Source organism: Trachinotus anak, unplaced genomic scaffold (genome assembly GCF_046630095.1).
Source record: "Trachinotus anak isolate AG129_WGS33_773 ecotype Australia unplaced genomic scaffold, CSIRO_AGI_Tana_v1 ptg000008l, whole genome shotgun sequence".
NCBI classification, from domain to species: Eukaryota; Metazoa; Chordata; class Actinopteri; order Carangiformes; family Carangidae; genus Trachinotus; species Trachinotus anak.
The window spans coordinates 8,818,189-8,842,365 of record NW_027273859.1 but is presented as its reverse complement, the minus strand read 5'-3'; the positions used below and the strand labels follow the sequence as shown (position 1 = coordinate 8,842,365).

Below are 24,177 nucleotides of genomic sequence, written 5' to 3'. Positions count from 1 at the left end.
AGTTAATAGCTCAGGAGTGGCCTAATCATCAGCTGCCATTACTGCTCCAATATCAGCAGAGATGACAGACTTATCAATAACAAAGGCCCAGCTGAAGCCTCCACCGCTCTGTCATTTTGATCTTTGCTCCACTAATCAGAGCTTTCATTTGAGCTAAGCACCGGGCAGCACACCTCTCATTCTCTTCATGCTGTGCCAGATATCACTCATCTTTACAAGCCACTCTGTATTCCCTCAACCCCAGGCCACCATTTCCACAAATTGGCTTAATTTCTCAGGCAAATATATGACACATCTGAGAGCTCATTATCCCTGCAATGCAAGTGATTATTGCACTTACTGGTAAAACTCTCTTCTTAGCTTCTGAGGTTTTGTCTTGAACGGCTTTGGTTGGAGCCCAGCTGACTTTCAAAATGAAAAGAAGATATGTCAAACTGACTATCAGTGCGGTATATAAATATTTCATAAGCTTATGCTGTGCTTGCACTTCCAAAAATATAAAAGGACTTTTGCATACTGTTTGCCCAATACAAAGCATGGAGAGTGTGTGTTGTAAAACAAGAGCAACTCTTATATTTGCTGTCAGTCATCTGTACAGAGTATTTAACTGTCTGTGTCATTAGCCTCAGAGAGCAAATTGCCCTCATGTAGAATATTACATATCCTAAAGGGGATGATGTATATGCTTTTTAAGAGTAATACACATAGTTTAATGTCAATATTTCTCTTGTTCATTCTTCCACGAAAAGCTATTCCATCAAGGAGTAACCTGAGAGGGCCAAAGAGGTGCTCCCGCACCTGGACGAGCTGGCCCTTTCATTTACAGTCGTGGAGAGGATCAGGCACTGACTGACTCAGACACCTGCTATTGGGAAATATGTTCTCCATCAGTGCGCTATAGACTATTTCTGGACAGGAGCACTGGGAGACCATTGTTCTCCTCAGCACTGACAGCCAAGGTATTCTGGGACTCTTGGCACACATAGAAAACAATGTGTTATTCATGTTAATCTTAAAAAATTGGGCTACTTATTCAACAGTACCAAACAAACTTTGGTTAGATTTGTTGACTGTGGCATAATTGCTTGATAGCTTTTAATAATGCTAATATTACATATTCTATAGAAGAAGCTCACATACAATTTTTTCTTTTCTTTTTTCTTTTTTTTGGAATAATTGTAAGTGATGGAACAAAATAAAGAAACAGAAATATTAATATACTCTAAAGTATCATTAAACTTATTAGAGTATAATCACACAAACTTCCTTTTCAGACAAAGAATAAATACCTATCTTTCATATTAAGCACAACCTATGGTCTCAGGCTTAACATAAAACACTGAGCTCCTTATTCCCTCAGTTTGATACATGATATGCACTCCTTAAACAAATCATCTGGTCTCTGCTCCTATACAGTCTTATACAAGGGCAAGGGGTTTGGAGATTTTGCAATGTCATCTGGGATTAAAAAGGAGCAGCACATCAGAGCCCCAGGCCACACCACCTGGAGCCCCTATACGATCCCTGGAGCTGCCCCACTCAAAACCAGCCCCATTAGCTTACCGCCAAATAATTCCTGGTCAACCAAATGACACTGAGCTAACAAAGCCCCATTTCAGAAAAGATTACAACTTCAACAGGAAACCCTTTGATTATGAGTTTGTTTGAAATGTTATCAATACCATGATCATTCCTGCAGATCAACAAAACTATCCCTAATCACCATACCTTGGCTGCGCCTTTAGTTATGCATCAATCTCCTGAAAAAAAAGAAAGAAGAAAATCACGGTCGAGAATAGAGGAGTGACTTGTTTAACAAGAAGCACGTGCAATGACAAAGCGATTTCTTTCTCTATGTTGATCACCCACCTGCACACAGATTAGGTCAGATATTCACCTGAGCTGCCAACCTGTCACTCACACTCAATAAAAAAAAACGAAACACACACAGCACACATTCATTCCCTCCACGGCAAGTATTGCAGATAAAGTGCTCCTAACAGAAGACAGCAGACAAGAGTTTACTTTGTCCCTTTTACCAGCAGAAAAACAGACAATTATCAATCAAATAATGAAAAAAAAAACCCCACCACACAACATATACAGTGTTTGCAAGCACCAATTATTATCCTCAAGTGAAAATAAAAATCTAATAAAATTAGGTAAAATGTGGCCATGAGCTTCCACCTCTGATGGGGTCAGAGAAAACACCGCTCATTATAATCTGCCATTTGCAGACATAAAAATTGATTAGCAAATTAAATAATGATGAAATATCCAATACTGTACATCCAGATTTTGCGAAGGTGCAAAGTGCCTATAAATAATTACAGTATACTTGCAGTGTTAGATAATATTCAGAGCTCTACTGTAAACACAAAAGAGATTACTACAGTAAACAAAGCTCTTTGTCTACATTGGGGGAAGGCCAAACACTATAAAGCTAAATTTAAGTTCTGTTTTCTTAAGATCCTGCATGAAGGTTACACTTACACTATTTTCCATTGTGATGTTTTTGTAGTTTTATTGGATTAATGGAGAATATATTTCTTTACTGTCACGAGGAAATACTTCTCATAGAGTTCCTCATTAAATCATGCAGTGTTTCCAATATTTTCCTAGTTTGCTAATGCTTAATCAATCATAATGCACTAGTTAATTTACATAATTCAGACCAGACAACTAAAGCCCATTCAAACAGAAATAATAACAATGAAAAAAAAAACCCATTAACAAGTTAATAATTGTATTCACCACGTTTATAATTTAAAATCTAATTTATTGTATGATGCTATCTAGATGCCTGAATAGCAGACTTTCCATGTCATGCTAATCTACCTCAACCTTCAGAGGGTTGAGTATTGTCAGGGAGGATTTGGGTGCAATGTTGAGGTTTCACCATCAGTTTAGTCTCTGGCGCCCCTTTGTGGCATCTGTATAGAAGTGAATGGATGCATTTTGAGTTCATTAAAAGTTATTATATAACTCATTCCGAAAAACTTTTATTAAACACAACAAATGGAGAAAAAACGACACTAAACTAAAACGTGACTATCAAAACATCTAATGAATTGACCAACGCCTTTTAAGTTGTTATAGTGACACAAGTCAGCTCAACTCAACTCAGTATTTTTCAAGGATGCAATACCACAGCTCCTGTAGTGTCGTGGTGATGATTTAATGCTGCCCCTTGTAGGCCAAAGGAAATGTAGCAGTCTATATTATTGAGACAGAGTAAATGCTGCCAATTTCTCAACTTTTCATAAAATAATAAAGCATTGTGTGTGTGTGTGTGTGTGTGTGTGTGTGTGTGTGTGTGTGTGTGTGTGTGTGTGTGTGTGTGTGTGTGTGTGCGCGTGTGTCTGGATGGGGGGGGGCAACTGTACAGGTGCATAGCTGAGCTGGAAAGGTATGGACATATATCCTCTCAGCTTAAATGACAAAAGTTTACCGATACAATAAATATTTATATAAACTGAATAAAGGTGTATTTGGTCATTTAGTTCTCCCTAACACTGTCAGTATTGTAAAGTGGAAGCAGATGAAACTGATCTATGCATACTATCATGGCATAGGTGTAGTCAGCAGATAAGAGTATGAGTATAGCCACGTAATCTGCTGGAAACAATTTGGAAACCAACAGCAGGCTACTTTACATTTATTTTTGCGCATGTATATGGCCTCAATCACGTCGTATATTAAGTACACGATGTCTCCGTACATAACACTGACAGGAGCAAGGGAGGGGCCGCTGCAAAACACACTGATAGAATGCATGCAAAGAGCCAAAAGAACACTTCCTGTTGATGCAAAAATTGCAGCAGCAACTGTCTGACACATCTGGACTGGAGAGGGGGGGAGGCCTGGCTGTAGTGTTAGCGAACTACTGAGGGGAATGGACAACGTTTAATGCTAATCTGCAAGACGGTGAGTTTGATGGACTTCAGCTTTGGCTTGGACTAGTGACCGTAATGTGTTTGCAACGTCGGCACGTCGTCGATCTTACTGTTTAAGTAGTGGGTAAATAATTGCCTGCGACCGTGCGCTAGCAACTATCGGCTAGCTAGCGTTAGCCGCTACTTAGCATACGTAGCCCTGGCTGACATGGAATGGTTGCTAGCTAAGCTAGCTAGCATAGTAGCTAGCATAGTAGCTATTTCATATGACAGCCGACATAGTTTGCACCCGTTTCGACGGTGTAACTTAGCTACTTAACTGTACAATGTTGTCAAGCTTTTTTATAGGCAGAGAAAATGTGACCAGACCGTATGCTAATCCACCGTGGGTTAAACAGTGAAGTCTGTCTAAAAGTTACGCATTTTTCTGAAACAAATCTCCGATTTTACTCTGCGCTAGCTAATATAGCTGGTTAGCCAGTGCCTGTGTGCTGCTTGATAGTTGGGTGTACCGGTCGTGGATATCGATGTTTCAAGTAACGTTAATCTAACTAAAAGTTACCGTAGAAATAAGAAATGGAGGAGACAACAAAACAGAAAGCAGGTGGGTGTGATGATCAGGTTAACGCTAGTGTTAGCAGCCTCGCTACGTGGACCCCCTCCCTATCGATAGCTAACGAAAGTACTACCAGGATGGTTTGCAGTAAAGTTTGAAACACCACACGTTTGCTCTTCATTGTATCGGCATTGTGTGCATTTACGATGGGATCAACAGTACATGCTAACATCCCCGTGTCAATGCATGATGAAGCTAACACGGGCAAATCCGTAAATGTGTAGCTAAAACTCGCAATAATAAGTCGTACAGTAAATCCAGCCGTTCATGTGAGGGATGGTATCGGGCCCGTATGTGCTCAGAAACTAACGTACACCAACAACGTTTTTTTCTTATGGCATCTGATACGTTTAAAGTCTAGATACCAGTATTAGCAATGCTCTTGGTAACAGTGAATGTGCCTGTAAACTAATTGTTAGAGATGTTATGGAAGAAAAGGACAAAGTGCAGGGCCGTGGCCGGTTTTTCAGTGCACCTGGGTTCACCTAGGTCACCAAGGACTAGCAGTGTTTCTGTGACATCCATTTGCTCCGAAATCTCCTAATCTGCATTTACATGCATGCATACATTTACAGCCCAGTTTGAAACCAAAAACACGTTATTCCGGGACAACTGTAACTGAAACCAATCCAAATATTTTAACAATAAGGCATGTCAGAACAGAGTCGTGCCAAAGCAATTTCGACGCTTCCATGAGTACACATTATAGTTTTGCACCCATTCAACCTTCCTTTTTTATAGTCCTGTTTCTGTTTCGGATAAGCAGTAAAACTGTGTTAGTTTGAACCACTGTTACTGATTGGGCAAAGCAAGGAGTACAGATGCCAGGTGCATAAATTGATCTCTGGTGAAAACAGGGTTCTTGTGAGGTCTATTGTGGTAATCTGGGAATTCAGAAATTGTTTTTGGTATAAATGCAGTGGCTATGGTTTGAAGTAACTTTGTCAGTAGCGGGTAAAATGTGCTATGCTCTGTACATTTGCAAAGAGCATTCTTTTTTGGCAATCTTTTTAAAAAATTGTTTTGTGCATCTCATGATATTGAGATGTTGATTATGTAATTGTTAAGCACAAAAAGTAAGGACATTTGTGTCTGGTAGATTATTTCTTTGTTGTAACAATGCTTCTTGGCAATAAATCTAATACCATTGGAAAGCCTGTTTATTTCCCTTTGAAATGGTGACACATTTGTAAGGAACATGCATTTGAGGGATGAGCAGCAGACCTGAGTATGTGGGTTGCGTCCATGACAGATTTGCCAAATCTTCTCTACCAATGTCGAACAGCTTTTTTTTTTGCTGTTGACTCTATTTGGTGTTTGGTGGACTGGATGATTGAAGTCTGAAAAAAAACAAGACATTTTGGCAATTTAACAATTTCTTCATTTAACAAACAGGCGCCTCATTAGCGTTTGAGAGAACCATACACAGCCACAACAGCCTGGCACCTCCTCCTCATTCTGGTCACCAGCCTGGTCACACACTGCTGTGGGAGGGCATCCCATTCTCAACCAGCGTTTGTCGCAAGTCAGCCAACGTGGTTGTGTTGGTCACTCTGGCACGAACAGCACGCCCAAGCTGATCCCACAAGTGTTCAATGGTGGTTGAGGTCAGGGCTGCTGGCACGCCACTCCATCCTCTCCGCTCCCAAATTCTTGAGGTGGTCTCTGATAAACAAGAGTCAATAGCAACAGCAAAAACAAAAGCTGTTTGGCATTGGCAGAGAAGATTTGGCAAATCTTTATTGGGCGCAACCCACATACTCAAATGCCTCAAATGCATGTTCCTTACAAATGTGGCACCATTTAAAAGGGAAATAAACAGGCTTTCCAACAGTATTAGATTTATTGCCAAGAAGCATTGTTATAACAAAGAAATAATCTACCAAACACAAATTTCCTTCCTATAAAGTTTATACAAATGTTGAGGCTTATGGGTGTATATCTTTTATATATGTTGGGAAGTGTAGGAAACTTAAATGAAGAGGAAGACTAAATCTGACGAAACATTCAGACGTTTGAAAGTTTTTTTTCTTCCTGCATTACAGTAGAAAGTAGTGGCTATGTATCTTAAATTCTGTTCCAGATTAAGCAATTCGTGACCACTTGGTGATATTTGGTGGACATTGCATCAAATTTATCACTGCCAACTGTAATTGCGACAGTGCCACCCTGCAGTAATCACTGCAGGGTGGCTCTAGGTGAAAAGACAATGTAGCAGGATGTTATCCTAGCTAATTAGTGGTGGTCGTTAAAAGCACTGTTCATGCTGCAAAAAAGAGGTGGTAAATTTGTCAGGGCTGACCCTAGACAGAATGCCGGACTACTTCAGCAGACAACTGCAGAAGGAAAGCACCAGTTAAGGAGGCCAGAGCCAGAGTATTGTTGTCGATAAGTTGCCTCTCATCTGATTGCATCAGTTGTTGCTTGTAGTCAATACAGGCGTTGGAAACGACAAGAAAACATTTGGCTGTTATTATGGATGCCTTCTTGTTACCTTCTTTCCATTAAAATCCCAGAACACACTGATCTGTTTCTCTTTTTTGGAGCGTTAGCCTTGAGCAGCACCATGTCACCAACATTAACTTGGCCAGTTTATTTGAGTATCAGGCAATATATAAAGTACAACATAATTTTGTCAGTTAATTATAAATAATTTTCAGTGGTTTTTATATACAATACAGCTAGGTTAAGAATCAATATGTTGTGGAAAAAGGATAAATCAGGCCTTTTATATTTTACACATTTCTGATGTTTTATTATCCACAAGAAGATACATTTGAGGTACAAAAAATCATCTCAATAATTTTACAGCTCTTCTCCCACATTTCATTGTGGAACTTGAGCAAGTAAAGGGCGTTTTGTGTCAGTCTCTGAGGCTCTCTAATGGTTGCCTGACTGTTTTCTGAGTGACACATGGCCAGGCCAATCACGGGTAATGGTTTATAGCCCACTGCTGGACCTGATGGTCAAACTCAGACTAGAATGCTCTGATATTTCAGAAAAAATAGACTTTAGCCACCTTTCTCTAATATTTCTATCCTTGGGATGGCTGTGCAGTGATATATTGTCGTCCTGACATCCAGCGATTGTGCAGTGTTTTCTTGACATTTTTCTGTCGAATAGCTCAGCAACAGAAAGACCACTACATGTTGTGTTGTTTAATTAAGTTTAAAAGATGGCTCAGGCATGGCTGAGGGCGGTGACTGTATAGTTGTGACATTACCAAGATAAGGAAAACCTGACGACTCATTTAAGGCACAGTTTCTGAATATGGGCTGTACACATTTCGCCATGGATTGAGGGCTTTCATACATTCACAGTATTTACTGTAGATGGTGTAACAACCAGACCTGCTTTATAATCAAAAAAGACATGGAAATCTAACTTTCTACAATATAGGACCTTGAAGACTTTCTCTTGTGTTCATCTGATAAGCATGTGAATAAGCTGAGATGAAAAAAAAAACCATTTCCTTGTTTTCCAGTTATTCAGCCCGAACAAATCAAATAAGAGAACACACCCGAAGGCTAAGCATACAATATTTAACTCTGCATACTGAGGTCCCACTAAGCTTTAACAATTTCCACAATCCATGTTATTCTTACACCAGCGAAGTTCCTCACATCATACCGTCCCTTTAATGTATCACAATCTGGTCTATTTTTATCTTGTTTTGTACTATCTGTTTTAAATTGCTCCCTAACCTTTGCTTGTTAAGCAGTTCTGTTCTGGATCTGGTCTGCCCCACAAGCTGTTTTTCAAAGTTGGTGAAATGCTGCTGATGTTGAAGAAAGCACACAGTGCTTACCTGCTGACTTTGATTTATCTTTAACTGTGTTTTTTCTTTCTTTCTTTTCTTTTTTGAGTGACATGCCAAAGTTATTAGAGACTCCATATAAGACTCTGTGGCTCTGAATGTCCTTCCACTACAGTTATGCAGTTTGTTTTTTGTTTTTTTTTGGTCAGCCAAACTATCACAAGATATTCAGCATCCTTTCCATGTATCTACATGAAACAGCTGTGTCAAACAGGTTTATTACCAGATTGGAAAGCCGAGCAGCAGATGGAATTTTTGAGCCAAGTTTTTTACATTTAAAATTTTCCCATGTGAGCCAAGCATGTGACCCTCACTCAGCATGTGCATCTCAACTACTGAGAATGCATTCTTTGGCTGCCCTTCTACTTGGCTCCACCTAGTATGCATGCTGTTGGCAGCCATCGCTGATATGTCTTAGTGTATGAACATGTACTCTTTGGTAAAGGGGAGGAAAAATAATGCACACCTTGTTACAGTTCTCTCTCTTCTGCTACATCTTTCCCTCTCCTGTGCCAGGATGAGAACATATGGTTTGTTGGACAGGTGTCTTGGCATGCTTTGGCAACTGGAGAACGCGTTTACGTTCCCAAAGTGCTGACAGGGATTCAGTGCGCGGAAGATCATGCTGAATTGCCAGCGAGGGGCAGGAGGGGGTGAGGAGGAGGAGGAGGTGCGAGGGAGAGATGGGAGAAGGACAGATGGAGTGGGTGGGTGGGTGGGTGGGTGGGGGTTAAGCAAGAAAGGACACATACTGAGGTTTTGCAACACAGAAGTGTTTGCTTTTACAAACACAGAATTACACAGTAGGTAACTATAGAATTAGATCTCACAGTTCCAGCAGTCCACAGTGTGGTTTAACTTGTTCTGCTGAGAAGGCAGGGCCTATGTTGGTTAATCATTTATCAGCCGGCTCAAATCAGTATATGTAGCGTATATAGTATGCCACTACTGGTGCAGCTGTGCCCTGCATTAGGAGATTCGATCAGATGATCATTGATCATTTTCATAAAATGCGTTTTAGTTATTTATGAAATATATAAATTCAGGAAGAGGCGCTTATCAGGTTATCAGAAATGAGAGGATCAACAAGCATTATCCACAGTTATGCAAATACAAAATAAGTTGTTTCAGCGCCATACTGACATACTGTAACTAATAAGACAGGCTTCAAAGAAAGGAGAGATTTGAGAACGCTTGGTGAATGCTAACCTTCCATGTAGAACCAGATTTTCTTCTTTCTCTGCCAAACGCGTTACATACATATACCTGTATGACTGTTAGGCTTCACAACACTCGTGCGTGTAGAATACTGGTACATTGTGTTCCATTGGTCGCTTATGTGTCTTCTACTTGCCCTCTATTACCTGTTGAGCAGCAATTACAGTGAATGAATGAATATGAATAAAATGTGATAAGTAAATGACAAATAAAATTAAGGATAAAATATGGGGAGATTAATTTTGAAAATCTTAATTATATCTTTGAATGATGATGATGTTCTGAAAAATGTATCTGCCACATGGTTATAAATGTATATTGCAGCCATTATGAAAACACATCTGTAAGCTTTATGTGAAAGGTGTGGGCCATTTTCTGATAGCAACTTTGCAACACAATGAGTTTTGCGTTACCAGTTTTGCCAGATGTTTGAAGAGATGTCTTGTTGTGAAACTGTGGGACACACATCCCAATACTTTGATGAGGCCTCTACTGACAGTCAGATAACAATAACAGTGAATATAAAAATGTAGTGCAACAGTTCATTTTGGACTGTAAACATCACTGTGAAGTTCATTAGCATGAATAAGCTTAGTAGACAGTATGAATAAAACTTAACATCAATGGGCCAATACAACCAGAGATATTGAAGAGACAGTTGGGTAAAATCTCAGAAGGTTGACATGTATGTTGTCTCACAGCAAACAGTATCGGTTAGTCTTGTATCTAAATATGAAAGAAAAAAAAAAACAATTACTATAAGTTAATTTAAACTTGAGTTAAGGAAAGTGTGTTTGCTGCAACATTTGCAGGGTTGTTTTATTTGGCTCAGTTTGCATCATACACAGTACTGTACAAGCCTGTATCAAATGTTTATCTTAAACAGCCACCTGTCTCATTTGTGTTATATATAATGCAGATAACAGCTTTTTCCTAACTGTGAAATTGTAAAAAAAAAATAAAATACTGCAATCCATTGCAAACGCAGTTTTTCAAACCTAGTGTTTTCTCCTTTTTTTCAGGTTGTCGACAAACTGGAGAAACATATCCAAGAAATGGACGACGGCAGCTACATCGAGTTTGATGTGCCGGAGTTCAGTAACACTGTTCTGACCCAGCTCAATGAGCTGCGGCTGCAAGGGAAGCTGTGTGACATCATTGTTCACATTCAAGGGCAGCCATTCCGAGCCCACAAGGCCGTGCTGGCAGCTAGTTCACCCTACTTTCGTGACCACTCAGCTCTCGGCACCATGAGCGGCCTTTCCATCTCGGTCATCAAAAGCCCTGAGGTGTTTGAACAGCTTCTTGCGTTCTGCTACACAGGTCACATGTCCCTGCAGCTCAAGGATATTATCAGTTTCCTCACTGCTGCCAGCTTTCTACAGATGCAGACCATCATCGACAAGTGCACCCAAATCCTGGAGAGCATCCACTCCAAGATCAGCCTCCCAGTTAATGTCTGCAGTCCAGAGAAAGATGACTCGCAGGCCAGCCGGAATGGGGTCAATGATAGCAATCTCTTTGTAAACCCTACCCAGATCTCCCCCCCTTACTACTCCCGGCAGAGTCAAGCAGGACATGGCTTGGGCCGGGGGCGGCAGCAGCAAGAGGAAGGCCAGTCGGACCGCGGCAGTAGTGATAGTGTGTCAGAGCATGATACTCCCATGGAGGGAGAGACGGAGCAAGTGGAACTGATCGGCAAAGATGGGCAAGTAACAGATGTGCACGTGAAGATAGAGAAGACTGACAGGCCCACTTACTCAGATAGCTCCTCGGCTGGTGATGATGGTTACCACACAGAGTTGGTGGATGGAGAACAGGTATTGGCTGTGAGTGTGGGTTCTTATTGTCCTGTCATCCAGCCTGCTACCTATTCATACTCAGGGCTGTCCTCCTCATGCTTTGTCAACCTTAGCAGCTCCAGTCCCTCCCGCTCCATACTCAGTGGCTACAGAGGTGGGCGAGCCAGGGCAAAGCGCCCCCTGGCCATCCCAGCAGGGGTGCTGAGTCACATCAAACCAGGCTCAGAAGAAAGTGAATCAGCTGTGGGACCCACAGGTTTGGAGAATGACGTGCGAGAGCGTAGCCTGCGGAGCCAGTGGTACCCCTACAATGAGAGACTCATTTGCATCTACTGTGGAAAGACCTTCAATCAGAAAGGAAGCCTGGACCGCCACATGCGCCTGCACATGGGAATCACTCCATTTGTTTGCAAGTTCTGTGGCAAGAAGTACACAAGGAAAGACCAGCTGGAGTACCACATCCGTGGCCACACAGACAACAAGCCCTTCCACTGTCAGATCTGTGGCAAATGCTTCCCATTTCAGGGCACCCTTAACCAGCACCTGAGGAAGAAGCACATGGGAGCATCAGAGAGCAGCAACCACATGGACTCTCCAGAGAGGACGGAGGCAAGCTCAGGTCAGAAGGACCAAGTGGATACGTCTGAGGGGATGGCCTTCGAGGCGCAATATGCAGAAGAGGCACCAGCCAATGATATGGAAGAAAGTTCAAAATGCAGTCCAGAGGAGGCTCAAGCATCGAGATGTGATTTTTAGGTCCTGCTTCAGGTTAAGGAAGCTTTAAAAAAAAAAAAAAAAGTTTATTTCAACACAAGTTAAAGGACTTTTTTTCATTTTGAATCAGCTCCCTCTACTAAGGACATTTCTTGCATCAAGGGTTTCTGTCAATTTTGTGAAAGTTAGTTGTTGAATGCAGAGAGCAAATGGGTGCTTTATAGAAATTTGATTCTTTCAAGCAAAGGGAGTCACAATTTACTATTTTTGAGGAGGTCCCAATAATCAAGACCCCCTAATTGATTTCTCTTTTTATCTTTCAATGTTTTTTAAAACATATTTACAGAGTTATATAGGCATGTTGCAATAATTGATAATGTGAAAGCTCTGGTAAGATGCTTGTCATATCACCTTTTTACCTGACCTGTTTTTGCACATGTGGCCACAGGAGGTCACTTACTCACAAGGAATGATTTTTCTGCCAGTGCAAAGCTTCGTGTGACATATCCGTTCAATACCTCATGATGCAACTACATATTCATAACAGACAGTATTTTAACTTAATGAAACTCACCAGGTTCTACCTCATAGCCAAGAACCTACCAGGCACAGATATGTTCACCGTTTGGAATCCGTTTTAGGTTATATGTACAGTATCTTATTGCCAAACCATGTAAAGAATATCAACACAAAGCCTTGATACTTAGGGGAAATGTTCCTTGCTGATTGTATGGATTAGGGACAAAGTCCTTGTCAATTGTTTCATGGTCAGCCAGGTTAAAATGATGATCAAGAAGGTGCTTTGTTAGGAGTGCATTAAATTTGCGAGCTTACTTGTGTGTTTGTTTTTGGCAAATGCGGAGAACAGAGTAAGAGAATGGCCCTGCAACTTTTAAGATGATTTTGCTGTCTTATAACATTTGTTCCGCAAAACACTTAAGGATTTTATCTCTCATCACTACTGGAGATCTAACTCTGGAGATCTAACTCTGTTGGCCAAGGTGGTTTTTAGATGCTGTCATCCATGTAATGGGTGAATTACGTCCATACAGTGAAATCATTTATATTCCTCTATCCTCTGACAGCAAATTTATACTGAACTATTGTATGTCTTTTGTTCTGAGATAGGCTTCTAGGTTAATACTCTAACGCCTAACTGAGATGAGTACTCGTTGTTAGTCAGCACAAGAGGAACATCCCTGGATCTGTTCACATAAATCATTTTAGTATACAAGTCTGAATAATATGCAAACAGAAAGAACAAAGGAATCTCAGCCATTTTGACATGGGTTTTCCTACATTATTTGGAAGAGCTATTGGTTTGTTTCCTTTTTCTCATTTTGTCCTACCTTTTACAATGGGACAGTTGATCTGTGATCTTTGTTCTCTGCATTGGTTGTGGTCAAATGCAGATTTGTTCTCATTATTTTATCAGTCCTACTTTATGGCATTGACATAGAAGCGGCATAGCTAGATTAAGGCTAAGAGGTAAATGTTGTTAGGGGTAGCTGGTGATCCAAAGTATTTATGCACTTTGCAGAGTTAGTGGGTGTGATGGGAGATGTTCCAGTGATAAAATGTGCTAATCTCTGTCTTAATTCTGATGCAGCAGCAGCAGCAGCAGTGTCAGAGTAGTACTTGCTTCACAGCAGCAATTTTGCCTCCTAGAAAAAAATGTTGAGAACTTTGATCAGACTCTGCAATCGCATGAATACTACAGCTACAGACGTCATGCATATGGCAACATGGTATTTTATCTATACTGTTTGAACCATGGGGATCAGGGATGGGGATGTTTTTTTAGCATATAGAGACTTGGTTTTATTTCCATTCTGATTTAAAAGAATCGACATTCACAGTAAATACTTAAAGGCACTTAGAAAGCCTGATTGATTATCATATTCTGCAAATTTAAAGCTCGGCTGGATGGTCCTTTTTGTGCTGTCCTGCTTTCTTGTTTGCCATCCAGCTGCTTAAGGCCTTTCTTGAAGAGCACCTGCGAAATGCTTTTATTCTGTCCCGTCTGGTCCATGCTGAATTTGTGTCAATGAATTGAGTTTGATTATTTAGAGTTTTCATATAATTTTCTACTTTGTGTGGGTGGGAGAAAAATGTGTTTTGTTGCTTATGTCTGATGTTACGTCAAGAGTGCAGTCCTCTTTATTCCACTGAATGTGCTGTCATCGACTTCACTCAGTTAAGATAGCAATCCAAAATTTAGGGAATTTTGCAAAAATCGGTATAGCTAGCTTTTTGTTATCTTTTTGTGTACGAATTTATCATCATCATCAGCCACAGTCTGTCAACCTTTACAGTACTTTTTAGATGAATGTTTACGAAGTCAAGTTTATTTCTGTCAGCCGCTGATGTGATGTGCGGGTTTGACAGCCGATCTGACCTCATCAAAATCAGTCGCTGACTCATTTGATTCTGCCTGTGATGATTCTTGCCCTTCACCAAGAGAAAAAAGGAGGAGATTCGTGCTGTCTTGCATTATTGTCAGTAATGTTTTGTGAGTAATAGGTACAAACTGCTAAAACAATTTTGTGCCAAGAGTTCACACCAAAGACTAATAGGTGATTTTCAACAGTAAATTTGACTGTATTGCATAATTGAATTCTTATTAAGAAGAATAGGTTCTTAATTTAATGTAGGACTAGTTCATTGCTATTTACAAGGAATGTACGTTTCCCAGCTTATAACAATCAGTTGTGTAAAATTTGAACAATTTGCTAAAAAGATATTAAGCAGCAAAGTCATAAATAATATCATTTATTAAGCCATACAGAAGCTGACAGTATAAAAGTTGTGCAATTGTAATTGTTTAAAGCCAATGTAAGCAACAGAGAGAATACTTCACAAAAAGTGGCATCTTTAACTTAGTGCCTTGCCACCAGCTTTACATGTTAGATTCTGGCACTTAGATTCCTGTGCCTCTTTCATTTTTAAATGGATTGAATAGAGAGATTATAATAAACTATGGCCATCATTTATCGTAAAGTGGTTGCAAGAATGAATAGAAATTAATTCATGTTATTCTTGTCCATTTCGTAGTTTTAAGTCCTGCCCCCTGTTGTTGCTTCATTTTATTTGATTCATATTTTTGTCATGGGATGGAAAACTGATTTTAAGGTTTAACTGATTTTGTAGCAATTGATTACAATCAAATGAGGCAGACTTATTCCCCTGCAAGCCATTGCCCCCATGTTCAGAGACTATACTGTATCCCTCCTCTCCAGCCACTGAGGACAATCTTAGCTATGTACTGTAGTTGAAGGCATTTTAATGAAGGAAGGAGATGCATGAGAAACACAAATCTACTTCCTCCCTGTTCTTTAGGAGCATCTGGCAGGGGAACAGCTGCCTGGGTATTTAGCTGATAATTAACTTAATATTTCTTGATTTAAAAAAAAAAAAAAAAAAAGCTTACCCTCATATACTGTAGCTGAATTGCACGTTGCTCAACCACAAAATTGTACAAAATTGCCAATGGATAATTTTTTAACTTTGAGTTTTCTTGTATTTGTGTCATCAATTGTGCACTTATGGTTTTTTGTTGATAGTACATACCAATTCCATCCAGGAAGTCTAGTGTAGTTACCCTTAAGGGACTCAGCTATAATGGCCTCAATCACTTTGATAGGGACCTTTTCCCCTTAAATGGTGCTTTTAGACTAGTCAGGTTTTTTTTTTCTTATCAAATGAGTGAACAAGTCCATGTCTTCATCATAGGCGAATGGAGGGGAAATTGTTTGAATGCTTTTCATGAACTGTAGTTACTTATGTGATAGTACACATCTACAGAACCAGTTGAACTTGACACACACTCGAATTGACTCTTTGTCAACTCTTAGTTCCACACCTCTCAGAGGAACAGGAGATGCATGGGCCACAAGTAATCAAAAGGAAGTGTTTACAGGGAAGGCTGTCAGACTACTTTTTTTGAAATTGCAGCTCGTCCTATTCCTTTTATAATAAACTCACTTCAGGTAGTTTACGAACACTGATACAGGCTTAGAAAAAATCTTAAGTCTTCCATAGCTTTTCTGTCAGTTTCTATCCACTGTGTATTATGAAAAAAACAGCAATAACCTTTTTAAAAGTGGTGTATTGGGATCATCAAGCCTATTGAAATATTGGCCTGTCATATATCAAACAAACTGAATGTCAGGGAGCTGTTGAATTGAAGTAGGACCAGAACAATTTGATATTGATTTATTTTAATATATTTTCTGAAACTTTGGACAGATTGACTTCCACGTCAGAAAATATATAGAAATGAAGAAGTGGTGTTGCTTGCTGGTGTTCTAAATGCCTGTTAAAATCCAGTGGTAATCAGTAAACTGCAACACAAGAACTGAGCGCGCCGTTCAGTCATCAAACTCAGTGGCACTGTTCAGAGATGCACCTCCAGCTGTGTCAAATAATGAAAGGGATTTTGGGCTATATAGCCACTGTTTAGGAGCGGGCTGTTTGTTGTCATGTAGAGGTTCAGTGATCTCCATTGGCTCCTCAGGCAGTGAGACTGTAGTTGTAGTTGTTCAGGATCAGAGGGGAAGTATTCAGCCTAGCTATTGTCCCTTTTCCTTTTACAACTCCCTAAACTCTGCACTATAATGTCTCTGGCTCATATGTATTTGGTGACAAGGCAAAAAAAAACTTAGTACTCAGGGTATATAGTGTTAAAAGTGGTCTCATTGGACATACATCTTATGTCCATAGTATAATTGTGCACTTCTCTTCAGGTGGGGACACAAGTCCTCAGTCAGTGGTTCCCAAGCATTCTGCCTCAAGGTCTCAATGAGCCCATGTTTTCCACAGAGCTGAAGCTTGAGGAGCACTGGAGACCATGAACTGAACCATGGCCGCAGAAATGCCCCAACTCCAAGTTTTGTCCACTCTACACACAACCTCACAACCCAACTGTGAACCTCAGAACTCTACTGTTTTGTACAACTATGAAGTAAATGAAGCTAGCTAGAGCTGATGTTGTATCTATTGCCATTTATGAATTTATTTTATAGCATGAAATAAAATATATTTATTCAAATTATATATTTTACTCATAATCATTCTGTGCTGCTTCATTTTGGTTCTTAAGCTTGTAAATTGCTTTTTTATTATATAAAAAATGTCAATAGAATAATGCGTTTGTTTGTAAAATAAAGACGCTGATTTGGCTCTGATTTGTCTTCTTTGTTTCTCACAAGTGGATTATATTTATGTTTTAACATTAAAACTCAAATGATGCAGATCAAAACATTTGGTGTAAAAGGGGAAGAGGATAGCATACTGCACTGTTCAGTTACCCTTTAATTATCTTGTTTACTATGTCTTAAACAGTAAGACATCTTCCATGTTCAAAATGAGTTGCTGGCATGCATGGAATTCATGATGCTGCAGTAATACTGTACATGAATGTCATCATAAGGAATAACTGATGTAATTGCAACTTTGATCCTCCAGAGGGAGATAGAGAATAACAAATACACCTTAATAGATCATTCATCTGTAATGCCTCCATTTAAATGAGAAGTATAACCTCAGCATTATTAGGCCATTGTGGCTTAAAGCACAGAGCTGTTTTACAGCTACTAATATAAACGTAACCTTGACTAAATAATCGGCCACTGGTGTGAAAATTAAGTTGAATACATTTTGAGAGATAAAAACTACCAAACCAGATGTCTGAAAAACCAGATGTCTGAAAAGAACTTTTCCTCTTGCATGTTGCATTTTGCTACAGCCAGTGCCCATGGAAAATAGGCCGTTCACAGCGTCACAGAGGCCAAGTAGCAGAATATAAAACAATAAATTGCTTTAGTCTCAGATGGCTGGTAATAAAATCAATTTATCTCCAAACAGGCTGCTGCTGGATCTCTAGTGAAATTCCCAACTTAATCCTCAGTAGTGTTATGGCCTCTGTCCCCACTGTGTTAAAAAAATGCATCCGGGGGGAGAAATTTATTCATGAAGTGGCAGCTGTGCAACAGCCTCCCATAGTGTTACCGCTGTTTGTGGGTTTTACAAAAAGTAAGACCATAAGGGAGCCAAATGACTAATAAACCACCAAATTGGCCAGCTATGCGCTTTACTGAAATTTAAAAAAAAAAATAGTTTAGACCTATCGGGCTGCTTGTTGCAGTTTAACATTGACTTCAATGAGGAGAATATCAGTGTTTTATGTACAATTCCTCTTTATGATATATTGTCTGATAGTGATAATCTTTGTTAAAAACATGCTACTCGGCAATATAACGTTAAATTATCAACACTCATTGCCGAAAATTCTAATAAACTGGATGAATTGTTTAAATGACAGCATTATATGACTGCATAGACATCTGATCCTAAAATAATATGCAAAATTGCTCTGTTCAGTGGAATATGAGAATAAAACGAACCACAAAATACAAGGCCAGGAAACCAGAGGCAGTCGTGTTTCCACAAGGGGTCTTTAACTGCATTCTATGGGTATGATGTATTGTGGCTCTCAGTAAAACAAACCCTAACAGTTGCCTGGGAGTAAATAACTGATCGGTACTGCTGTTATATGTACTTTCAGGATGATCATTAGTCTTGTTAAGGCATTTTTGCAACTAGAACATGACAGGTGAGTCTTCATTTCCCTCCACAGTGTTGTTGGACTCAGTCTGTCATACAGCAACACAACCATAGTCCCCAAACCAGTTTGTATCTCAAAGTTCAGGAAAGGTCTACAGCAGGCAAGTTCTCTTGCCTTATCTGAGTGCTGCTGGAGCAAAACACCGTTTCTGTGCCCTGTTTTTTTATTTTGTGACCAATTAATTGATTAAATTCAGAAAAGTAGCCAGATGTTTGTTGGCTCTCCATCCCCTCAGACCTATTCTCAGTGAAATGGATGGAGCTTTTAAAAAGTCATGATACGACTGTTATTGTGATAGGGCTGACGTAGATTACTTCAAACTGTATTTAACTGATTACTGTATTTAAGATTGTAACAACTCTGCGACAGTGGACCATAAATGGCCCCATAACTTAGCTGATACTTAAAGCAAATGCTATTTTATCCCACTGCTCTCCGAATGAGTACTGCCAGGTTATAAGGGATTTTGAGGGAAGGAGTAGCTTCTGGGGCAGAATAGGACAACAGGTGAGAGGTTCCCATAAACACATCATGAAAATACAGTCCTCTAATTCATTTACTCCTGGAGGAATGGCTCCTCTGTGGCAAGAAACCACTGGAAACCCGGTCCACCTCAACAAAGAGTGTTTTAAATCACTCTATAGGAAAAACGTGAAGAGACACTTTAGGAAAATTAACCTATGACCTCTTGGCCTGACCACAATGCCCCCTTGCGAGCGGGCTGCAGGGCACAGGTGTGCTGCACAGGTGAAGCCAACAGAGCATAACAGCTAGCAGCTAAGCTAACATTACTCTCTTACTAGCTTAATATTGTCTATGCTTTGAGCAACCAAAAGGGGCAACATAAAGTATCTGTAATTTAGCTGCTTGTTAGCTATAGCTGCTGCGGCTTGTCAACGTCAACATAGGGTTATTCGGTCTTATCTTCTGCAAGGTAAGTTACAGTACAGTTCTCTAACTGCTTAAATTATTTTAATGTTGAAATGGTTAGCTAACATTACAAAAATCTTTACTGTTGTAGGATATCTATTTTTGACATTTCAGACACTATTACTTCGCTCCTTGCAGTTTAAATAGTTTGGGAACAGCTGTGATAGGTTATGTAAATAGGAAAAACACAGGTGTAGAAAATAAATAAATAATTGATGTTTTAACGGCTTCATTTTCAAGGTCGTGGTACTTTCCATGGCTCACTGTGACAACTTGTTAGGTAATGTTGTTAGTAACACCTGTGTCCTACTAAGACAAGTCCAAAATACCTACTGTGAAAAAAAGCCTGTCACCACCAAAGAGAGCTGGAACATTGAATGTTTGCCTGATAGCCATTACCCAGCTGAGACATGGGGGAAAATAGGTTTTCATCTTACAAAATGAATGAATTGAACAGTGATAGTGTTTTGTTCATTTTTGGCTTGAGTGGAGAGGGGCGGATTAGGGAACACTAAACATGAATGCCATAAGTTATTTATCCTTAATATGGCATAATTGAATGTTATGGCACAGTATTTCCCTCACATTTTTACTACTCTTTAATATTTACTACTTAACCTTGGAATCATTTATGTGTTTCTTTTCCAACTAAAGCAATACACAAAAATAATGTACTTAGCTGAGGTGAGTTTTGATGTGTACTTTAATGCTTAATCTTAAAATAAAATGTACAATTTACTTACAATAAGCCAAGTCTGAATAAATATGACAAGGCTTACATGAATTGTCACAAAACCAAACCTTTCAACATCTATTTTGGTGGGGTTATAATTTTTTATTTAGAAAATAAAATTCAACATTTAAAAACACTCTTTGCTTATATGCCACTGTTATTTCTAATACTGATATTTTAGTGAGCAATTAGCAACTTTGATAAATTTAGTCTGTGTTTTCATGTGTGAATTGTATATCCCCATAGTGTTAACGCCTATAGTTAAGTGTTAGCTTACCTGGATGAAGAAAAAGCTGAGATGAGTTGGGACAAGTATGCCTTGCTTCATTGGTATCCAGAGGGAGAGGAACATTTGTCAGATTCTGAGAAACCCACCCTTTTCCCAATATAAGCCTATTCATGTTGCCCATATTTTCCTTTATTAAAACCTTAGTCAATCTACTAGTGTTGACCTATGCTCCAGTCATTTTGACTCATATGTGAGTAATGGTTTAGAGGCTTTCAGAGCAGTGATGTTTCTGTGTTGAGCTGTTAGACCACACTTTGTTTCTTATAGAGCAGGCATTAACAGCAAGTAGTAACAATTCAATAGCACCAAGAAGTAAGTTTTTTGCTTTGAATTGAGAATTTGATAGATTTAGCAGAAATATTAACTTTGTCTTATTTATTATAGTTTATACAGTCACCTTTATACTTTTATGTTTTCCAGGGGGTCATGTCTTCAGTCTGCTCCCTCTCAAAAAAAGGTGTTTTATATACTAATACATACAATGCTTCTCTGCAGTGTGATTATAACATCACTTTGGCTAAGTATTTGATGGTGTTGGTACACTTACGTGATCATTTTTGGTTGCAGCCAAAAATTGACTACACCGCCTACAATAGCTTTTCTAATGGATTTATAAACTAAAGCCAGATAACCATGAGGTTTCTATGTAATTCTCATCTGTTAGCAATTATCGATAAAGAGATGAAAATGCAGCGTGAACGGTGTTTGAACGGTCACAGGCTGCACATGGAAAAACTGTAACCTGTACCCATTTGAAGTGTCACTATCCAGTTCCCATATATGCAATGAACTGCACGGACTGTAAAAGATTTGCAGTGGTCTACCAGTAAAGATATATCGCTAACCAAGGTTTTCTTGAAGCAATCATACACTGCAACACTGGAAAACCTGCAGTAATACCTTACAAAATAAAATTTCCATTGTGTTAAGGAAAATTCCTCCCGTCCATCCGTAAGAGATTTCCTGTAAGTTCCCAGCAGAGGACTCACAGACGTTTTGGAAGAACATGAAACAGTGGTCATGGCATGTGGCTGTAAAGCTATAAGCAAAGCTGCACATCTCCACAGTTGGAAATCAGTTCAGATGCTGAGCTTTTGGAAAGTGGAAAAAAAACCCAAATTCACTAGTTCCACTATGTAAGTAATAAACAATGAAGTGACTATTCTCGCAAAGAGAAGCTTCACCACATTATTATGTGTTTCTATTTTAAAGCATTTCTTAATAACAACCATATGCATCACAATAATTTTGCAGCAGCAGTGGGGAGAGGTTTGAATAAATGACTTGGAAAAAGATGTTGATTACCTTTAATTGTGCAGCATTTTGTTGGATCTCACTATTTGGTGTTCCCTTGTGTTCAGAGACGTGTTTTTGCTGACTTGCAGTGTGACAGTGATAATGATAGGTTGTGATCAAGTCACTGTTGTGTCACCTCCAGTGTAATCCTCCACTTCAGTGAAGTGACAGAGACAAAGCAGTGGCCCAGACACTGAAATGATAGCATAGTTGTGTAACCTCAGAGCATCTTGACAGTGTATGGCGAAAGATGGAGTAATCACACAGAAGAAGAGAACAAAGTAAGGAAAATGAGATGACTGATTGAATATAAAAAGTTATTTGATGATTGTTTTTTTATAGGAGGAAGGATTCAGTTTAAAAGTTAGTGTTATTATATGCTAATCCAACTTGATTATTATATTACTTAATTCTATTTCATAGTTGTACTGGCTACTTGCATGAAATGATTTAAGCGTGACCCTGGTTCACAGCCACTGGAAAATGGGAAAAGGGAAACAGTGGAAAAGTCTCCTCCCCTACACAGTCCTTTCACATTGCTAGATGTCAAAAATTTAACATATCCTGAACATAAGAGTCCAATTCAAGGATGCTGGAAGCTCAAAATGATTTTCAGATAGACGATATAGTAGTTACGCAAGGGTCACATATAGTTTTTAAATGTGATTTGTTTGTAGGCCAATAATGTCTACCCTAGTTCATGTATGATATGGTAGAGCTTTTAATTAACAATAAATGATACATTATATGGCATGTCTTATCCCTATTCTCATATTGAAAGCATCAAATGTGAGTGGTTAAACCCCCCAATGAAAAATTTGTGCAGTGGTCTCTCATGGTATGACTGCTTTTACTCAAAAGGTGGAGTGAACAGGATTCGTGGGAGCACAGGAAAGTTAAAAATGGTTCTATTGAAAGTACAAGGACATGGACTTTTGCAGATGTGAAATAACAATACTGGCCAATTTGAAGGTTCAGGTTTGAAGGCTCAGGAAGTGCGGTTCTCTTTGTGCTGAGTGAGCACTGTGTCAGCTCATGGTTTTCCATGTTGGTTGAGGAGTGGGGGCTGCACAGGCCACCCTTACTGAAGGTTTTCCATAGTGGTGAGTCCTCAGACGTACACAGCATCCAAAGATTCTGTCATCTCTGTTTATGGAGACGATGAAACTCCGTCCTCTGTTTTACCACAATCAGGTTAATTGACAAAGCAGACTTACACTGGTTTTAAGATGTAATTGCTATAAAAATGTGTTAACTTATCTTGGAAGACAGAGACATTTGTTACAAAGTTCAGTTTACTCTCCCATCCATCTTTAGCAAAAACACAGCTGACAGAGTGACACTCACAGTGATGAATGTCTTCCTTTGTCCCATCCAAAGTCTCTTTGTCACAGGAAAGAAGGCTTTTTAGCTTTTGACTTATGAGCCAGTTTAAGCAGCCAGTGTTTGTCGGTTTAATGTAGGACAAGTGTGTTGGCTACTATCACATACACATCCATCTTCACTTTGGCAGTACAAAATGCTAACATGGTATGTCAGGTTTTATTTGGAGCAAGGGGATTTGAATAGCACATGTTCTCCTCTGTTGATAATTGGTCTCTTTAGACAATCTCACATTGTCTTCAAAGTTGTCCATCACAGGAATTCATGCTAAATTGATTTCAAATGCTCTCTAAACTGTCTGAACCTTCTTCAGCTCTACTCTGGTCACAAAATATGACATTAATGGAGCTTGGTTCATTGCAGTGTAAGGTCATTTTTGCTGAATTTTCCAGCTGTCTTTGGAAATGTCATTGACACATTGTGAAGTAAAGGTTGTTTCTGCTGTCAGTGGAGCAGACTGCTGGATGCATTAGTTTAACAGGCCTTTCACATTTCATTTGCCATGCCTTGGTGTGCTGACTCTATATGCAAACACTGTGCTTGACAGTATTGATAGTTGATAGTGACCACTGACATGTGGTGATGATGATGGTTTACTTGTGTTTTCCACACAAACTGTTGAATTGGTGCAAATTAAATCTATTAATGGTTATGACTGTTGTCATTAAATGTCTCTGGGAAAGCAATGTCATTTAGGTTAAATGGTAGTGTTGAGAAACATGTCATGTCAACACAACCTTTCAAATAATGTTTTATTATTTTCACAAAGGATAAATGTCACTTTGCTGGAAGCTGTTGTGGCTGCTGTAAGCTTTAGTTATTATGCTTTATACGAAGAGACACAAAAAAGGAAACACA

General features: G+C 39.3%; 1 protein-coding gene across 2 annotated transcripts; it reads left to right on the top strand.

Annotated features, from left to right (window-relative positions):
* The first annotated feature begins 3,687 nt into the window (after positions 1-3,687).
* zbtb34 (zinc finger and BTB domain containing 34) lies at positions 3,688-17,244 on the top strand. 2 transcript variants are annotated; one of them, XM_071482357.1, is made up of 2 exons: positions 3,688-3,927; positions 10,570-17,244. In XM_071482357.1, the coding sequence occupies exons 1-2, from the start codon at positions 3,910-3,912 to the stop codon at positions 12,103-12,105; spliced, it is 1,554 nt and encodes a 517-aa protein (XP_071338458.1). In that variant the 5' UTR covers positions 3,688-3,909; the 3' UTR covers positions 12,106-17,244. The 2 variants fall into 2 exon arrangements, with proteins under 2 accessions (XP_071338458.1, XP_071338459.1); XM_071482358.1 differs by lacking the exon at positions 3,688-3,927 and adding an exon at positions 4,046-4,500.
* The last annotated feature ends 6,933 nt before the right edge of the window (positions 17,245-24,177 follow it).